This window comes from Lasiodiplodia theobromae (assembly GCF_012971845.1).
Source record: "Lasiodiplodia theobromae strain AM2As chromosome Unknown scaffold_8, whole genome shotgun sequence".
Classification (NCBI taxonomy): domain Eukaryota; kingdom Fungi; phylum Ascomycota; class Dothideomycetes; order Botryosphaeriales; family Botryosphaeriaceae; genus Lasiodiplodia; species Lasiodiplodia theobromae.
The window spans coordinates 127124-146077 of NW_023336574.1; the positions used below are offsets into that span (position 1 = coordinate 127124).

Consider the following 18954-nt stretch of genomic DNA (forward strand, 5'->3'; position numbering starts at 1 on the left):
TAGCTCGGCGGCGCCGACGTCAAAACCGCATGGCAGGGCGTCTGGCGTGCAACAGGCGGTGGAGGGAACGGGTCCCAGGTAGCGGGCGGCTGGGAACGAGTCACAATGGCCAGTCAGGCGCGTTGGATGGACGTCGAAAGCAGCGGTGTACGGTCATCAGGGCGATTAGCGGGCGACGGAAGTCTGCGCGCTAGAAGCGTCAATAGCTAGTTCCGGCTGGCCAGCGTGCATGGCAGACGCGCACCGCGTCGACGGGCAGGCGAGGCAAAAGCTTGGGGCGCGGCGATTGGGCGGGCTGGCGCTGGGCCTCAAACTACGCAACTGGGGCTTGTGCGGATCTTCTTGCGGTTCGGCCCTTTAGCCTGTGTGCCCTGCGGCCGGACAGACAGCTGCGTGCTCCAGCGCGGGCCTGTGCGCGCGCGGCCTCGCGGCGATGCAGACGTCAGATCGTCGATCGCCATGCACGCGTTGCTGGCCGAGCGGGCCCGCGTGGTTGCTGCTGTCTCGCCGGCGAAATGAGAGAAAGACATTGTCGGGCGGGTTTCGGGCTGGCGACGAGGCGGGGGCCAGGGTCGACCCGAGGGCAGGGTCGACCTCCGCTGTGGAGATGGAGCGGGACGGACGTCACTGCGCTGCCGTGCGACCACCCGCCCTCAACAATCGCTTTGTCTCGCGCATGAAGAGGGTGTGTGAGATGGCCGGGAGATCTGTGTTTCAGCGCCGCGAGATTCATCTCTGTGTCGCCTCCCCTAAGCTTAGCGAGGCCGTTGCACCCATGTGAGCTCGACAACACGCAGCGCTGCTCCCCCACCTCAGCGCGCACCTCAGCGCGCACCGCAGCGCTGCTCTTCACACACAAATCTCCGACCACGGACAGGCGGTCTGACCGCGTGTACCGTAGCAGCTTCCCCACCGCAACGGCGGCCCGTCGAGTCTTGGCGCAGACGATCGGTTTCGGCGCCGTTTGGCCTACCGGTCAACCATCGCCGCGAGCCTGCCTCATCATGCGACGCTCCCCAAATGAGCGGTGAGACAGGAGAGATGCACGTCAGACTGAGTCCGGACGCGTGGGTGCTGCCGCTCCGAGTACGCGCCATCACGCCGTCGAGCCGAACCTCTGCCTCACACCACCACGCTTTTGCCTCAAGGGGCAGTGCTCCAGGATCGCCATCAAACTCAATCCCGTCAACCCGAGACTTCATCGTGATGCCCGCCTGTAGCGCCATATCAGACAAGCAATGCTCGAGTGGAGAACTCAAAAATTAATATAAGCCTTGGACAACAATAACACCACGGGCAGGCAAGCAAAGTATGCGAAGACCATGCCGACAAGAGTTCAGCTGACACTTCAAGATAACGAGGTCAGTGGTGTCCATGCAAGGCGCTTCCCCGCACCATCCTATAGGTTCTGAGCATTGGAAGCCCGTACAAGGTCATTCGTGAGGAGGATTCTGCATTTCCAATTTCCGCCAAAGACGCCGGACTGACTCCCTTACATGCGCATTTGAGGCAGGTGTCTAGATGAGTATGTAGGCTTTTAATTACACAAAGTCATTCGGAAGTGTATTCTGAAACTATCCCTACCAATAATTCATGCAAACACTGGTGTCTCCAGCCATGCCATGAAGATTCCGCAAAGCCATCGGGATTAGGCGGCGTTCTCATGAGGAGAAGAAGCCAAAGCCGGTGGAAACGCTCATCGCATAGTGATTTCCGGTGAAGCGCTGCTGTAATGTTCGGTGTCTGATCATTATCGCCTGAGGGCGCTATGTTTGTTCTCCTGAGTCGTAGGATATCTCTCAATGATAGCTGGAATTGCGCCACGAATACGGAAAACTGTTCCCATGGGGCTTTCGTAGGAGTCGCTCGCAACAAATGATGCACTGCAAACATTTGCTTTAGCACTCCAGCTTCCACTCCGGCATGGAATCCCTTTGGTTACAAGTTTTCCTGCCTTATGCATACCTACAGAGGAAAATTGTTCTGTATATTAGAAGATAGTGAGCTGTGGACTGCTCTGCGTATCTCGCTACAATACTTCCATCCTTTTCTAAAGATATCTTGCTTGCTCCGAGCGAGTTTTTCCGCTTCCGTATGCGATTGTCTGGTGTTTTGGGTGAAAGTGATTGTGTCGCTTCCCGATTCGGCAATATCACTCTTCCATGCAGTTCGAAAGCGAGCAGGCGCACATCACCGTAGCAACAGATGTCCACCTGGCCCAACGGCTGCTTGCTTCTGCCTATTTCTTCCCAGATCCTTTTCATAGCCCACACAGACTCTTTGTTCTTCAGCTTCCGCCAACTCCAACTCTTCCACCAAAACTTCCCTTGCGCCACCTTTATTCCAACCATGTCTTCTATCACTACCTTCCCTGCCCCATTCAGCGGCAAGTGGAAAGCCGGCCATTGGCAGGCGCCGGGATATGCCGGCAAAGGGCCTCTACAGCGCCTGGCCCATCTGAACGACATGCTGGGCAAAGCTCACGACCACCACATGGCCGAGAAGGCCAACAACCAGTTGGCTCTAGACGAGCTGCACACCACCATGAACGCGCCGCCGTACGTCTGCGCAGTCTGGGTGGAGGAACAGTTGGCTGCCGCGGCGGCTGCTGCTGCTCTGTCCGAGGAGGGTAAGAAGGAGAAGGAGTGTCGGGAGGAGGGCTTCTCCTCAGTGACTCCAAGCTCTCTTCCAGAGCAAGGTGCTTCTGCGAGATCCTCTGAGAGTTCGAACTGTAAGTCATTGTTCTCAAACTTACGGAAGCCATTGATACCAACACAGGCCGCTTCTTGCAGTACCTGCAGCTGCTCGTGTCTTCTCAGAAGGCGCTACCTCCTCCCACTCTGGCAGAAGTAGAATTTCTGCCTGAAAACCACATCACCGACACCGCCCGTGCCATCACGTCCCTCGCCCACACAAACGAATACCCTATCATCCACAGGCCTGATGATGACGCCGCCCCGGTTGCTCTTGTCAACATTCCAAAGGGCTCCACCATATACCGTGAGCCTGCTTGGCTCAATCTGCCTTTGCCTCTCGACCCCACGGTCATCCTCGCTCAGTACGACACCCTCTCTGCTAGCGATCAGACACTCTACGACTCTATGGGCCACAACACCAACACAAACTTCATCAAGAAGAAGTTTCCTAACATCGAGGAAACCCATCCCGCTGTTGTGGATTCAAGCACCAAAGAGCACGCTATCATCGCGACCTGGCTCACGCATCAGGACCCTGGCGTACACCTTCCCAACGCCCCCGGCACCCGCAACCAGGACAACACGAGCATCTATGCGCACCTTCACAAGCACGTCCGGCCATCTTGCGCTCCGAACTGCAACCTCGTCCGCGACGAGCGCTATGGCAGCTTGGTCCTCCGTTCCGCCCGCGCCATCGCCCGCGGCGAGCTGCTCACCTACTCCCCAATCCCCGACTACCCTCTGCTCACGCATGCCGCACGCGCGCGCAAGCTTGAGGACGAGAGAGGTATCTCGATGTGCGACTGCGACCTGTGCTGCCAGCTACTTCCTCCTGCCACTTCTTCTTCACCCGCCGGCGCAGATGGCGCTGTCTCACCTGATAACAAGAACGAAAAGGGCAAGGACGCCACCGCCGCCGATAGCAACGCCAGCAGCACAGCCAACCCCGACGCCATCCCGCACACAGCCCGCCTCATCATCGAATCCCGCCGCCTCCAAGCCTCGTTCCACTGGGCCGCGTGGCGCATCCTACGCCAGCCCTCCTGGTCCCCCTCCAGTACCCCCACTCCGTCGCCCGCCATCGACAGCCGCCCTAGCGCACAAACAATCGAGGCGCTCGCGCTGCAGGTAGACGAGCTTCTCGGTGGCCCCGAAGGCGGCGCCGTTAGCCCTGTCCAGGCCTGGTTCCGCTGCGACGCCTCGTACGCGCTGCAGGAGGCGGGCGACTACCGCGGCGCCGAGCGCTGGGCGCGGATGGATTTGGAGGCGGATGCCGTGTTGTTGGGACTGGGCCATGAGGGGTGTTGGGTTTCGCGGATGAGGGTGGAGCAGGTGAGGGAGTTAGTGTAGGTGGTGGTGGTGGAAGGGATTGACTTGCAAGCCGCCTGTAGGGGGAGAAAGGGGTTCTTAATTATTTCTGGAGGTATCACTTCGGAAGGCACAACTGATTTGTCAAGAGAGCGTGTTAGCTTACATGAATGTTGAGATATTTGCTTTGACTGGCCGCGGAGAAAGAGTGTAGCGCTCTCTATGGGAGACCTATGGCTTGAATGACCCGTAAATCATTTCGTCTACGAGCCCTACAGTTGCTTGGATATTCCTTTCATTTCCCCAATACTTCATGCGTGTTATTTACTTCCCAACGCTTCAACAGCATCCGCCACGTCTTGCTCCAGCACATCCCAGATGCTTGGTGCTTTAGGCACCCAGCCAAGTACATCCTTTGCTCTCGTCGCAACGCTTCTCGAATTGCTCGCAAACAAGTACCGTCCGAGTAGCGGAAGACCGTACGAGCGCATCATTCCATCCACGCGCTCAAGCGGCACCTGCTTCGGCTCTTTCTCCTTGATCAATCCCTTCTCGTACAAAATCCGGCCAACCGCCTGGGCAAGCTCAAGTTGCGTCGTCTCCTGCGTCGTGGCATGGTAGTATCCCTGTAAAACCAGCAATCAGCAACAATCGTCCCGGGGACAAGCACAGGCAGCCAAAGGCAAAAAAAAAAAAAAACTCACCTCCCTCCCCCAAGCCGCCGCCCCATCCCCCGATCCCCCCTCCACCGCCCTCTCCACCAACTTCAAATACAACCCCATCAGATCCTCCAAATGCACCCACCCCCTCATATTCTGCCCCTCGCCGACGAAAAACGCCGCGCCGATCCCCTCCCCATCCCCATCCCCATCCCCATCCCCACCGCCTTCGCCCTGCAGAATCTCCCTCACGTAAAGCGGCACGTACGCGCTCGTCTTCCTCGCAACGCCCAGCCCGCGCCCGTAGATGTCCGGCGGCCGCATGATGGCCGTGCGGACGCGCACGCCTCCGTTCGCCTTCGACTCCTTCGTCGCTTCTTCCTCCTCGCGCCGCCACGCCTCGTACACGATGCGCTCCGTCTCGCCGTGCAGCGGGTCGATCCAGTCGCTGCTACCGTCGTTTGGCGGGAGGAAGATGGCCGTGTTGTCGGCGAGCGAGACGTCGGAGTAGGTGCGCGGGTTGAGCGTGCCGGGTGGTGGGGCCGAGGGGTCCGAGGTGCGGTAGTCGGAGAGGATGCCGGTGCCGGAGAGGTGGATGAGGTATTTGGTGGTGGTGGGTTTTTGCGGGGTGGACGGCGGTTGGGGAGGTGGGGACTGCGGGGGGGATGGCGTCAGTGGTTGTTGCTTTTTTTTATTTTCAGGAAAAAGCGGGAAAGAATGAGATAATTGAGAGGCATGATGAAGAATGCAGAGGAGGTGGAGAAATTCAACCTTCTTCAGGCCTTGCAGCAGCGCACGCAACGAAGGCGCGTGGTCAGAGTTGCCGGTGTGAACAACAACGTCGGCGTCGCTGATAGCGGCGGCTGTGGCGGGCGCATCGAGGCTGTCGTAGTCGCCGCGGACGATGGTGGCGGCGGGGTAGAGGTCGGAGAAGGAGGGAGGGACGGTGCGCAAGAGGACGGTGTAGGACCAATCCGGGTGCGCGGTGTACAGGGTATGGAAAACGCTGCCGCCGATGTAGCCCGTGGCGCCAGTGCTGTTCACATGGTGTTTTAGTTGCGGGGTTGCAGAAGTTGTGGAAATGGGCGTGTACATACAGGAATATTTTGGGGGCCATTTTTGGTTGGGATTGAGACTAAAGATGTGATGGAATGATGGAAGCTGTAACCTGAGTCAATTACACTCATATAAGGATTTGTTAGAAAACCATTGATGTGGATTATTAATTAGTTCATAAGGAATAGCCGCTTTTCGTCCGGCGTTGATAATATGACGTTCTAGCGCGCCTACAAAAGGATACTAGAAGCTATGCATGCTGCCACTTTGTCTCGGATTTTTTTAACGAGTTTACAGTAACACCAAAATGGTTTCTTTCATATAAAAAAAAATAAGCAACGGTAATCATCATAGCTACCACTGCACAATCGACTCTCATGGCAACGGATGGATTCCATAATTGCAAACATAAATCCGTTACATACCCGGCTCGCACACATGCAAATCCTCACGCTTGTTGACCCATTCCCAGCTCCCATTTCTATAGGTAACGGGTTGAACCTGCCTATTACAGTCTCGGCCTGGTGTGCACGTCGGCCCTGCCATACCGCCTTCTCCTCGGCGAGAGCCACTTAAAGATTTATCTCGTCGCTTTCAGCCACTAGCTTGTCCCGATGAGGTTGTCGACAAATCCTGCTGGGATTTTTTTTTCCCACCCGAACAAGATCCCCTTGACCGTGGCGTTGAACTGAACAAGGCCGCAACGCGCAACGCATGTCAGCTCCTTAGACCTAAGTCTACCTACTCGAAGACAGTTAGCAAGACGGACGAGCTGCAGCCTTCTATCACGCGGTGTCTTTCTAGAGATGTTGATCTCGGTTGATATACTCTATCAAAAGTGGGAAGCGCGTCGCGCGTAACTTCCTCGCGCACCCAGCTACAACGCTTCACATCTCTCTCTCTCTCTCTCTCTCTCTTGCCCCCCAGCGGAATATCCGACATCTTCAATACCCCGCCTCTCGGTCTCGCTCTCCAACTTTTGATGGAATTGGCTGAGGGTGCCAGTGGACAACACAATGAGGCAGTTTGGAATCACACTACAACATATCCCAAGCATGAGTGGTACAAGGACCTCTGTTCCGTCTGCGGCAACGTTCATTGCACGAGTTCAATAGTGACGGGTTTGCATCTCAGAGATCAGCATGGCCTTAAAGTCATGTGGGAATGCACCTGCGAAGGTTGCATGTTCCAGACAGCACGACTGTCTTTCGCATGCTCGATAGTATATATGCAAAGTCGACCCTGCCCATGCCAGGGACATGGTTGCAACTCCAGGTTCTCTCGATTATCAAAGTCATGTCAAGAGTGCCCGCCGTATTTCAACTGCCCAAGTTCGAGCTCAGCTCAGAATAGAAGAATGATGTCGAGCTGGCGAACAGCTCAGCAGATACACAAATAGCGCAGGTACTTCTGCCTACGGAGAAGGTAGAGATGTTGTTTGTACTCTATCTAAAATGGAAAGCGCGTCGCGCGCAACTTCCTCGCACGCCCAGCTACAACACTCCCCCTCTCTCTCGCACCTCTCTCACCCCCCAACTTCTCCACGCAGCGTGCCATCCGCCGCCTTCGACGCGTTGTATTTCAGCCTTCACCAGCGTTATCAACACTCCACATCTCTTTCTGCGCGCAGCGTGCCATCCGTCAGCTTCGACGCGTTATATCTTAGCCTTTACCAGCGTCCTCGACGTTCCACGTTTCTTCCCCTCGCTCTTCGGCCCCTCTACCCGCCATCTTCAATTCTCGAAATCTCTCTTTCGCTCGCTCACTCGCTCTTGATGCCGACAATTTTTGAGAACAAGAAGGCGGGCGGATGGATTTGGACACACAGCGACTCACACCCAGAATGGTATCGTGACCCATGTCCGATCTGCTTCAAGGTTCTCCAAAGTGCGCTGGGAGCGTCCCGTCATATCATCAGTCATGGTTTTGAGCTGCGTTGGGTATGCACGTATACCAACTGTGAAGCAAACTGTTCTAGTCTTCAGAACATGCGAGACCATGTATACAGACACACGAGTACTCGACCATACATCTGCAATGCATCGTATTGCAAGTCCGATTACCTTCGAAGCAAAGAGTTGAAAGCCCACACCATCTATGAACACAGAATGGCAACTGGCAGCTGGGAGCTCACACCGGAGCAAATAAATTCAGTGGATGTTGCAAACAAACGAGCCGATGGGTATATAGTGCAGATTCTGCGGCTCAACTATGATGGATACCGCAAAACAAAAAATTTCCTGGACACCGCATCGGCGAAGTACCACAAAGCAAAGGCTGCACTTGAACAAGCAACAATGGAGCTGAGCGGCGCATCGGCGGCATACAACGCGGCAGCGGCTTCATGCGACGCCAGTGGCGGCCAGGATAAGTTTCGACCGCAGTTAACAACCCTGCCTCTACAAAGCCCGCGGCCATCGAAGAGACGGAAGCTCAATGAAGTTTCCCAGAACAAGCCTCGCCTGGCGTCGACAACGGAGACGAGCGTTAACCCAACCGCCCGACTTCCAACCCCCGCATCATTCCCGTATAGCAATGGAACTCTCGCTGCTGGATATCAAGGCGGGCCGACCGCCATGCAACACTCGTCATACCCACCAGTCCTCCCCGGGAATGGAACTCCTGCTGCCGGACATCCAGGCGGGCCGACCGCCATGCAATACTCGTCACACACACCAGTCTCCTCCGGGAATGGAACTTCTGCTGTTGGGTACGCCAATAATGCATGGGAATATGAAGCTTTCACCGGACCTGAATCGAGACATTATAGCGCCAACTACCAGTTTCAAGAAGACGCAATCTTCGGACCTGAGAAGAACCCGCCTCCCTCATTCCGTATTCCGTTTCAGAATTGGGAGACGGAAGGTAATCGATACCCTGATACCGATACAATGGGGTGGTATTCTTAAGGGATTACTCACCAATCCCAGAAACACTTTACTTTGCACCGATGATGAGTGGACATTCCATTTTCAGCAGCACACATCCCCGTCCCCAGCACTCCACCGGGGATCCAGCTATGTGGGAACTTGTTCGAAAAAGTGCCGGAAGAGGAGGCACTCAATATTCAGTTGGCTCAATCCACTCGCTGCCTATTGCGGATGAACGATACCCACAGTATGCACGCACTGTCCTCTGGAACTCAAAATCATCAATATCAAACATCAACCAGCTCATGGGTGCCGTTTGGTACCTGCATACAGACATAGCTCAGCACTGTCCTTTGAGCTCGGTCATAGGATGTGCCGTCAAGATAGCAAATGGATTTTGTTATCTTCTACATCGACTCAAGCACGTTTTTGGTGCTATTGGTGTACATGGGCCGTCCTGGTTGGGTGCAACTTACCACTCCTTATTGCCAACGTGTCAGGCGGTTATATGATTAATCCTTCATAAGCGCTATAGCTGTCGAAACTGGGAGTCGTAACTTTCCGAACCTGAGAGCTCCCATACACTAACTTTAACAACCCCACCAAATATACCGCCGAAAGCTCGCCTTCTCCTCGAACTATCTTTGCATCGCAGCTCAGGCAGCGGCTCCTCACTCTCCCGCTCAACCTCAACGTGTGTAAACTCCCACCACCAAGCCACTCACGCCCATACTGACTTTTATTGGTTTCCCATGTGCCTGATACGGGGCAGCCCAAGGCTGGAGGCGACCAGGCTGAGACAGGCGATGAGGCCCCAGAGACCTGATCCTATATGACATGGAAAGCTAATACGAGGTACGCGAAGGAAGAGTTCCACCGAAACGAATGTTGCTTCTGCGCCTCAACCTGCTCAACCTTAGCCGAACAAGCAATACATATGAGTGTGATACACGACAGGACTTGCAAATAGTCATTTTGTTTCCAAAATTGCGAAAGACATTTTCGCAGCCTTAAGCAAGCTCAAGAACACGTGTATGGACACGTCCAGCTCTTTCCATACACCTGCGAGATCATTAACTGCCCAAACACCTCTCGGTCGTTCTACGATTTGAAGAGGCTCATGAAAGAGATCCACCACGTCAAAGGCTTTCAGTGGATTCCAGCTCCCGAATGTCAGAGGAACAGGGAAGTAGCAAATGTCAACACTTCCTCACTCCCGACCGAGAAAAAGGCCTCAGGACTTGGACCATTAGCATTGGGAACGGCAAAACCCATGGAATCAGATATGGAACCACCGCAGGACGATTAGTTTCCATGTACGAATAAACCATACCCATCCGAGACATCAAGGCTAAGCAATCCCCTCATGCCGATGTACTGGAGACGTATACTTGAGACATCACCTCCTGGACCGGAAAAGAGCTCCTGTGTACCGACGAAACATGGTACGAAAACTTCCTGCAGCAGGCCCTAGGATCTGTAAGGCCTTGGCTAGATTATCCCGAATTGACGATTTCAACGAACGATACCGGAAGACACGCTCAACGTACGGTCCGCTCAGACAGCCCGATGTCTTCTCGCGTTTGATGACGCTCGGCATTCAAAGAATGACATTCCACGGCACACATGGATGTCGATATCCCGGGTCAACCAGTATATCGGCGCCGTTTGGTTTCTCCATCAAGATCTTGCCGACAAATGCTCCTTTTATCCCATTACAGGATGCGCTGTTGAGATTACGAACAGATTCTGTTTTACCATCCATTTAGTAAAGCACGCATTCGGCGATATCGGCGTGCATGATCCGCCGTGGTCTGGGACGACATGGGACTCCAAAGACACGGCTACACTATTCAATAGGGTCTGATTTTGGATGCTACCTCAGTTCCTAGATTACAGCCTGCGCGTGCCGCTTAATCCCTATGTTGTTCCGAAAATAGTACAAGCATTCTACATTTACATCCGGATGACAGCCTCAACCGCCCACTTATGTTGTTTTTTATATATGCCAAAAAAAAAAAACAGCCGAAGCGTAGTTATGGCATTGTCCTAAGACCCCTGATACTCTTCACGCTAGCCTTCCGCCACAAATACCCCCGCGGTATCAACCATCAAACTGCGCGTACAAGTCTGCACCAATCCACCAACGAATGCTTTCACAGTGCGAGACAGCATCCCCATCTAAGAAAGATGCTCTCACCTCAACAACACCTATTCCCGACATCCTCGCGCCCAGCGAAACGGTTTATAATGGATTGTGCAAAGCAGCAAGCAAGCACGGGGAAATGCCGGCAACAACGACTGGCTGCGCGGCCTGCAGGCGTCCACATCGGGGAAAGCCTCGGGCCGCCCCCTTCAGCAACATCGTACGCCGCATTCACTTACACACATCATGGGAGGGGGTGCATGCTTCGGGATGACGTGCCTTGCACCACGAGCGACCAAACGGCGTAGCACGCGTCTGCCGCCCCCGGCGAAGGTCTCCAATGGTGTGGCGGAAGAGGCGAATGCCGTCTAGCCATTCTGCTTGAGCGTCTCCAATTTGTCTGTTCCCCTGGCTGGTCGGGCTTGAAAAAAAAAAAAAAAGGTCCAGCGTAATTGAATGTGTGCACACCACGCGGGAGTGCGCAAGAGGCGTCCAACGGATGCGGGGGCGGATAGCGGCAGTACGTTTTCCACGTGTTGTCAGCGAACCTGTGGCCCGAGCGCTGTCTGACGACTTTGTGCCCTTTTCTTTTTTTCCCCCCTCAACACCACTCCTACATTTTCTTTCAGAAATTTTATCCCTGTCTTCTTGAGCCATTAGCTGTTCCTCTGGAAGAAAAAAAGAAAAAAAGAAAAACAAGAAAGTTAAAGTCATGAAGTTGAATCATTCATACTGCCTGCGCATGTAGTAGAAACCCACGCGTCCTCCGCTACCTCTTCCTCTCACACCACCAGGGAGTTGAGCACCCACCCACACACACGCACACACTCCACACCGATCCCTCAACTCTCTCCCCTCCAATTAAGGAATATACCTGAACTCCGGGTGCCTGTACCCGAGATCCGCAATCTCCTGCTCGTTCTTCCCCTCCAGGCGGTGGTCGCGGCGCCCCTGCGCGCGCTGCCGGTTCTCCCACACGATGTACGCGATGCCGGCGAGGGCGAGGAAGAGGGCCGCCACCTGCGCCGCCAGGTTGATCGAGTGGCCGATCGGGTAGCGCGGCGCGTCGCTCGGCAGGTACGTCCACGTCGCTACGACCGCGCCTAGCGTCCCTACCGACGGGATGTAGCCGCCCGCCACCGCTCGCACTGCTGGGCCCGCCGCGTCTAGTAGGAGTTCCAGGTCAGTACTTTCTTCATTTTCTTTCTGGATGGATTCGAGATGAAGGGGGGGAATGAAGTGCGGGGAGAAGAGGGTTGAGGCCTGCGGGATGCAAGAAAGATAAAAAAAAACGTACTGTTCAACCCCCACGACAGGAAAGCAGGACCGCCGGGGAAGACGCCGATGGTGACGAAGAAGACGGCCATGTACTTGATGTTAGCGCTGACGTCTGCGCGCAGCACGGCGAAGCCGACGATGCCGATGGGCGCGAACAGGGCGAGCCAGGCGCCGCGCTGCCGCGTGCGGTCCGACGCGAACGCCACGAGGATGGCGACCAGGCAGGCTAGCACGTACGGCGGCACCGTGTGCAGCTGCGCCTTGGTCGCCGTCCAGCCCAGGTCCGCCAGCAGCGTCGGCATGAACAGCGAGATGCTCTGCACCGTGATGTTGATCAGGAAGAAGCCCAGCGCGCACACGTTGTTGTTGATGTTGAAGATGGCCCGCTTGATGTGGTGCGCCTCGACCTTTTCGTTGGCGTTGGCCTTGTGGTCTTGACGCAGCCGCTCCGCTGCGATGTACCGCTGCCTTTCCGTCAGGAACGTGCACTCCTCTGGCTTGGTTGCCATCAGCCACGGCGAGCCGATGCCGATGAGCAGTGTGATCAGGCCTTCGAAGAAGAAAATGTTGCGCCAGGTGTGGATTGGCGTGGATGCAACGCCCCAGTGAGGAATACGCCTGCTTCGTTAGTATCAGCGTCCTCTTTGCCTGCTCCGATCTACTCACGAGAGACCAGTTGCCAAGAGCCCACCAAATGCGCCCGCCATTGAAGCGGCAGAGACGAAGATACCAATGCGGAAGAGAAGCTCCTGGCGGCGGTAAAAACAGCTCAAGTAGAAAGCGATACCCCTATGCAAAGCCGGCTCTGTCAGCTCTTCTGCACCGGAGAATCTCGGGTTGGAGAACAACTCACGGCATAGTACCGCCCTCGAAGACTCCCAGGAACGCACGCGCAACCATCAACTGTGAGAAGTTATGCACAAATGCCGTGCAAAGCGAGACAAGCCCGAAACCAGCGACCAGGAAAGGAACTATCGAAGGATGCAATTAGTGACACGGCAATCTACCGACACGATGCGATATTCGCTTACTCCACCAGCGAGGGCCGACTTTCTTGAGTACGATATTGCTAGGCACCTCGACGCTGTGTAACGTTAATCTAACGACGCTCAAGGTGGGACAGGCAACATACAGCATGTAAGTGACATAGAATACGGTTAAAGACCAGTTGAACTGGTACCCGACGAGATTTAGATCCTTGGCTAAACCCTGGATGCGTGCGTTGCTGGTCGCGGGTTACTGATTGCTCGGAAGTCGCTGAAACGCGATAAAGGCATGGTGTGCTTACCCGATGTTCGATCTACTCGGCCGATTAGTGGATGGAATTAACTGTGCGACAGATATTGACGAGGAACATGGCAAGAGTATTGAAAAACAGAAAAAGGTTTGACCCACCGATCCAGGAAGCAGAGCAGGTACAGAAGCGTAACCAACGGCACCAGATTCCAATCCATCTTTCGCCTCACTGCGCGCTCTTCTTCTTCCGTCCATGCCGATTCCGGCGCGTCGCCGGACGACGACCTATCGCTTTGAATGGCATTCTCAGCCTCTGAGAAGTCTGCTTTTTCTAGCGACATAATGGCTGCGTTGCGAAAGCGTACCGCCGACGTTCGTAGCCGTCAAGGCTCTAGGTGGCGTTGAGTAAAAAAGCAAAAAAGTGAAAAGAGTCAGAGAGTTGAAAGGTAGTAGTGCGGTTTCGAGCACGTCCAGACAGAGTTTTTTGGAATGCTGACTCGCCGTGCAACGATCGCACCTAGAGGGCAAAATGAGGACTGAGACCGACGGCGAAGATGGACGGAAAGCCGGCCAGCAGATAGGTGCGGGGGATAAAGTCACTTATGTGGCGACGATTGATTGTATAAGAGAAGGGCGGGCCAGATCCCACCTGCTTTGACGGGGTGTCTGTTCCCTTGCAAATGATCCTCGGTGCGTGCACCAGAACGGTAAGTTAGCGGTCAAATACCCTGCGTCTTCGGCTCCCTTTTAAGCAGGACATTTTCGACGACGAGCCACGGCGAAGGAGTTTGAAGCAAACAAGAAACGCGGAGCAAAGTCGCGGCAGTTGTCGGCAGTGTCAGGACTGGCTGGTCAGCCAGCTCTGAGGAGTCAGTGCCCGGTATAGCCGTGGCAGCCTAGGTACTGTGTAAATGGGCAAGAGCAAGCGCCGCCGCTGGATGAAAAACGCTTGGCTGCGCACATCTATCTGCCCGCGTGCTTGCGAGCCAGTAGGAGGCGAGCCGGAACATGTTGGCCGCAGTCGCCTCCCGAGGTCCGATTGCCGGCAGCTTTTTTTTTCTGCTTGCGCAAGTTGACAAGCCAAGGTGTCAATGTGGGGGATTGGAAAAAAGTTGGGGAAGATTGAGCGTGCCAATGCTTGGGAGACAGGGTTGATGACTCTAAATGTCGCAGCGTGCTCGCTTGGCAGACTGCTTGTCCGCCTGAAGGGGTTGTCCAAGACGGCGGAGGAGGCGTTCTGAGCGACGCGGGATTCGCTGGCAGCGCTGCCATCGTGAGCGAAGTGCAATTGCCGGCCGATGGGCAGATTGCGGGGAAAGAGGCGTGGGGCACGCGGGACGCCCCAGACGGAGGCACACAGCCGGCCGCGCACGTTGTTCATGTCTTCGCTCGCTCGACTTCCAGGAGTTCGTTGATGCAGAGCAAGCACTGACGTCTGTGTTGTTCCGACGCTAGCTACTGCAGCTTCTCGCTCGCTCTAGCCTGCCTATCGGGTTAATACTTATCGGCACCGTCTCTGTCGACCACTGATATCGCGCGGGGAATCGCTGACGGCCACAGAGCATGCCTGTTTCGATCGCTAAAGAATTTCCCTTCTGGATCGATTTGCATGTTGGACGAAATGAACTCGCTACAATTCGTGTAAGGAGATAAGCGGGTGTTCAACCTGTCTTGCGTCATATGCGGCCAGCAAATTATTCTGGGACTGCGGCCAGGGTACTGTTGTTCAAGTCGCCAAATATGCAGGTGCCTCCACATTCGTCCATTTATTCCATGGCATGTAACACACTCTGCTGTGCTGTACTGTACACGATCCGAACAGAAATGTAGCCGGTACGCACTATCGAAGCTCGCCCCGACTGGAACAACGTTATCCGGATGGAAAGATTTGTAACCACCGCGGGGAAGATGAATCTCACCGCAGAGCTTCACAAATGTCCCAGTTCAATTTTTTGCGCGCCCTTGAACGCCGACAAACTCCCTCCCAAAACACGTCCATCTTGATGCATCGCTGGACAACCAAAAGAATAATCACAAGGCCGTCATTCCGTATTCTCGTGCAGTATCATCCTCCTCCTTTTCATCCAATGTAGTTGTGTGCAGCCTACGGGAGAAGCAGCAGCTAGTTGGACCCATGCCAGCCGTCACCGCCGCAGCGGCACAACCGACAAAGGCCACATCCCCGCCGCCGTCATCACCGTGCGAACGCTTGCTGCCCCTGCGCCTGTGCCTGCTGCTGTTGCAGCATCTGGAACTTCCGCGCGTCTTCGAGCTGGTCCTGGAAGCGGGCGTACTCGCTCGTCCACACGTCGACCCAGTAGCGGCCCCAGACGGTGAGGTCTTGGGCGGCGCCCTCGACGCCGCGGCTCCACACGAACAGGCCGACGACAACGACTGTACCCCAAAAGACGAGCTTGAAGGCGAGCGAGATCCAGAAGACGACGGCACGGTAGAGGATATTGAGTATTTTGAGCGAGACGAGCAGCACGATGACCAGCAGCGTGATGGACGCGATGTCCGGGTTTTTGGAGACGTGGTCGATCAGCGGCAGCAGGTGCCGGTGCAGCGTCGCCGCGATCGACGATATCGGCGCCAGCAGCGACGACAGTGCCGCGTTTGGGATGCTGCCGCTGCTGCCATCGCCGTTGTTGTGGTGTGTGAGGAGGTACGTTGCCCAATCTGTTTCGTAGACACGCGGAGAAGCGCGTACGCAGGTTAGCTGTCGGAACGCCTGATTGTACTAGTAAACGCGGGCCCGGCGCGGGGACACGTGTGGTTTTGTACGCGGTGCAACTTGCCTTGAACGACGTCCATGATGAATGGAGTGGGTTGCGGTGTTTTCGAAGGGGGCTCGCGCGCGCAGTTGCGTCAGCGGATAGGTTTCCGTTGCGTTGCCCGTTGGAAGCCGGTTGCCCCGCGGTCGGTCGAAAGTGGGTGGTATTGACGAGAGAGTCGTCGTCTGTGTGTTTGGCGGTGTGTAGTTGCGTTGTTTGTCGTGGTCGTTGATCCTGAGATCGGCGGTGGAGCTTCCGCGCGTGAACCCTTAGATTCTCGTGCCACCCCCTTCGCTCCCCTTCGCGAACAAACGGCCGGCCGGCTCTTGGCGCCCGAGCGCCAGCACGAGCACGCCGCCGCCAGAACGGATCGCCTCATTGTTGAAGCCAACAAAGGCCGCCGACGTCAGAGGCGCACAAAGAATCTCTTAACTCAACGGCCTTTGCTGATGGTCGCGACACAAAAGCGCTGTCAAGTTCTAGACTCTCTCGCAGCTACATGTGTGCAGGCTGCCTATTTCTGGCCTGCTTATCCGCCTTCCTAAACGGGCAATCGCCCCTTTTCCCCGGCCAGCAAATGGACCAAACCGGCTTCACGCAGCAGGTCCAGAAAAATGAAAAAAAGAGCCAAGCAGGAAAAAGCACATACAAACCAATGGTAGCTGCGCCGTAAAATCGCCAATCAACAACATGCAAGATTGGCTACTCTGCTTTTATCGATTGCGTTTCAGTTAAATTGCACTGTTGAACAAGCCGCGCTCTGTGATAGGCCTGCTATTGAAATAACAGTGAGAGAGCAGCGTCAGTGCTTACTAAGTCCCGCTGGTGATCTCCATTGTTTCCGCATCTTTCATCAGATGCAGCATCGCTCGGCAGCGGCGATGATGCATAGCGAAATGAACCAAGGACCGCTGATGCGCTCCAATCCCGCCGCCGAACCCACTCCGGCTCTGGCACAGCTGCACTCGCTCGCTTGATCTACCCGTTCCCCATCGACCCCGGGGCCACCGCGAAATGAGACGACCGCTGCTGGTGAGCTGACGATGGAATAAGAAGGTGTGCGGCTGAGGGGCAAGGGTGCGATCGGCAATCGACTCGACGAGAGGGCGCCACGCCCACCCGTGCTCCAGGCATCTGGATAGGGGAGAGGGGACAGTCGCATTTTAACGACGGTACGTGTAACCACTTGGCACAGAACTCGAGGCTGGTCACGAGCGCCGCGCGAGATTTCGCCCATCTCCCTCAGGTTCGGAGCAATGTACCGCATCTGTCCAAGGCGTGTGTCAAGGTGCCCTGGGCGGCTTTACCCAGGCAAACCGCGTGGAGCGGGTACCTTTTTTATTGTGGGGAAACGGCGTGCCTGGCCTCCCGTTTCCAAACGCGAAATACGGTCCCCAGCGTGATATGAGTTTGAATTTTGTTTGGTTGGCAATAATTACACAGATGAACAAATTCTGTTGCCGCTGTGGCCGGTTTTGCTGCTACTATCCGTCTTGTTCCATACCAATGATTTCTGTTCCGCAATGAACAAGAACAAAGGAGACGAGCCGCCAACGACACTTCCCTTCTACTTGCCAATAGAACATAGGATCGAATATAAAGAAAGGAGCCGAGATGTTGTTCGGTTATTTGAAAATGTGTTGCAGGTGGTGACGACGAAATCCGACGATCAGGAGCTTGCGCGTCTTCCTCTTCCGCTGTGTATGCCCCCCCGTCGAGTCTCTCCTGAAGAGAAATATCGGTTCAACTTCCTTGTTGTGGTATCTTCTCATTTCGCTCGTACAAACGCCAATAAAAAAAAGAATATGGTCATCCCATAAGCCCGTGGTATAAGCTAAGTATGTACATTAAAAGACATAACGGCCGTGTGAAATTTATGAACAGCGAGAACAATACAAACCACGGCGCCGTGATCGCCTGTCAAAGGTCGGCTCCGTAGGCGCGCGAATTTCATGTTCAGATATCAGCTGTCCTTAGATCTTGTCGACATATTGGTTGATGTTGTTCTGTTGGAAGCCAAAGTCAAAATCCGAGGCTTCAGACATGGAGGGGTAATGTACGTGATTGGTGCGCTGCGACACGGACTTCGGTCTTGTGTGTGTTGGCTGTGTCGGAAACTTGGGTGATTCCTTGCTCGAGGTCGGCGAGTAGGGTGTCGGCGGGCGGTCTTGCAGCGAGAGACTGGATTTGTTTCGGACGTGTTCTGGGGCCTTCATGCCGGGTTCGGGGGTGCGGCTTGGCCGGTATGAGTACATCGGGGTGTCATCCTCAAGCTCCTTCTCGGTCAGCTGGCTGAGTCGGCTAAGTTGTCGGCTGTGGCGATTCCGGCGCGAGGATGTTGGCATGCGCGTGAGAGCAGGCGCTGGTGGTTCGGGAAGAACGTTGTACTTCTCGCGCCATTGGAGTTGTTTGCTCGGCCGGCGCCACGATTCAAACTCGGCGTCGTCCAATGGCGTGACCGCTCTGGAGATGATGGAAGAACCCTGCGTTCTCCTCCTCCGCAAAATGAAGAGCACGATGCCGACAATGAGGAGCGCAGCGCATCCGCCGAGAACGGATCCAAGGATGATGGCGAGGTTGCGGGTGTGCTCGGAAACGGCAGAGTCCTGCTGATCGCCGGTGGACCTCTGTTGCATACGCGGACTATCCTGCATGGTGGTCGCGCAGCGGGAAATCCGGCGGGCACTGCAGGCTGAAGGTGGCAAGAATGGAGAGACAGAGTGAGTGGTCCGGCTTCCTCTGGACGGGCAGGCGGGACGCTGATGAGGAGGTGGAGCCGGTCAGGGAAGGCCGACTATGGGTTGTGGTTGGATAGGCAGAAATGAATGGTATTGGCCGTGGAGGAGAGAGCCGCAAGGACAGACCCGGTCCGGACAATCCAGTGAGATTCAACTCTCGACGACGCTCAGCCCGACGGTGCCGGGCGGGCAG

At 55.4% G+C, this 18954-nt stretch overlaps 5 protein-coding genes across 5 annotated transcripts; 1 reads left to right on the forward strand and 4 right to left on the reverse strand.

Moving 5' to 3' along the window:
• Window positions 1–2349: 2349 nt before the first annotated feature.
• Window positions 2350–4046, forward strand: LTHEOB_3069 (uncharacterized protein; the record flags this gene model as incomplete). Its single annotated transcript, XM_035511951.1, has 2 exons — window positions 2350–2731; window positions 2779–4046. 2 exons carry the CDS (start codon window positions 2350–2352, stop codon window positions 4044–4046), a joined length of 1650 nt encoding a protein of 549 aa, XP_035362962.1.
• A 278-nt stretch (window positions 4047–4324) lies between these two features.
• On the reverse strand, window positions 4325–5780 carry LTHEOB_3070 (Nucleoside-diphosphate-sugar epimerase; the record flags this gene model as incomplete). The annotated part of the gene is made up of 3 exons (XM_035511953.1): window positions 4325–4630; window positions 4709–5699; window positions 5761–5780. 3 exons carry the CDS (start codon window positions 5778–5780, stop codon window positions 4325–4327), a joined length of 1317 nt encoding a protein of 438 aa, XP_035362963.1.
• A 5816-nt stretch (window positions 5781–11596) lies between these two features.
• LTHEOB_3071 (MFS transporter) lies at window positions 11597–13590 on the reverse strand (the record flags this gene model as incomplete). The annotated part of the gene is made up of 8 exons (XM_035511954.1): window positions 11597–11901; window positions 12033–12631; window positions 12680–12802; window positions 12867–12984; window positions 13045–13097; window positions 13146–13238; window positions 13302–13313; window positions 13409–13590. 8 exons carry the CDS (start codon window positions 13588–13590, stop codon window positions 11597–11599), a joined length of 1485 nt encoding a protein of 494 aa, XP_035362964.1.
• A 1853-nt stretch (window positions 13591–15443) lies between these two features.
• On the reverse strand, window positions 15444–16063 carry LTHEOB_3072 (Nuclear pore assembly and biogenesis apq12; the record flags this gene model as incomplete). Its single annotated transcript, XM_035511955.1, has 2 exons — window positions 15444–15928; window positions 15991–16063. 2 exons carry the CDS (start codon window positions 16061–16063, stop codon window positions 15444–15446), a joined length of 558 nt encoding a protein of 185 aa, XP_035362965.1.
• A 1933-nt stretch (window positions 16064–17996) lies between these two features.
• LTHEOB_3073 (C2h2 transcription factor) lies at window positions 17997–18677 on the reverse strand (the record flags this gene model as incomplete). The annotated part of the gene is made up of 1 exon (XM_035511956.1): window positions 17997–18677. One exon carries the CDS (start codon window positions 18675–18677, stop codon window positions 17997–17999), a length of 681 nt encoding a protein of 226 aa, XP_035362966.1.
• Between the last annotated feature and the right edge of the window lie 277 nt (window positions 18678–18954).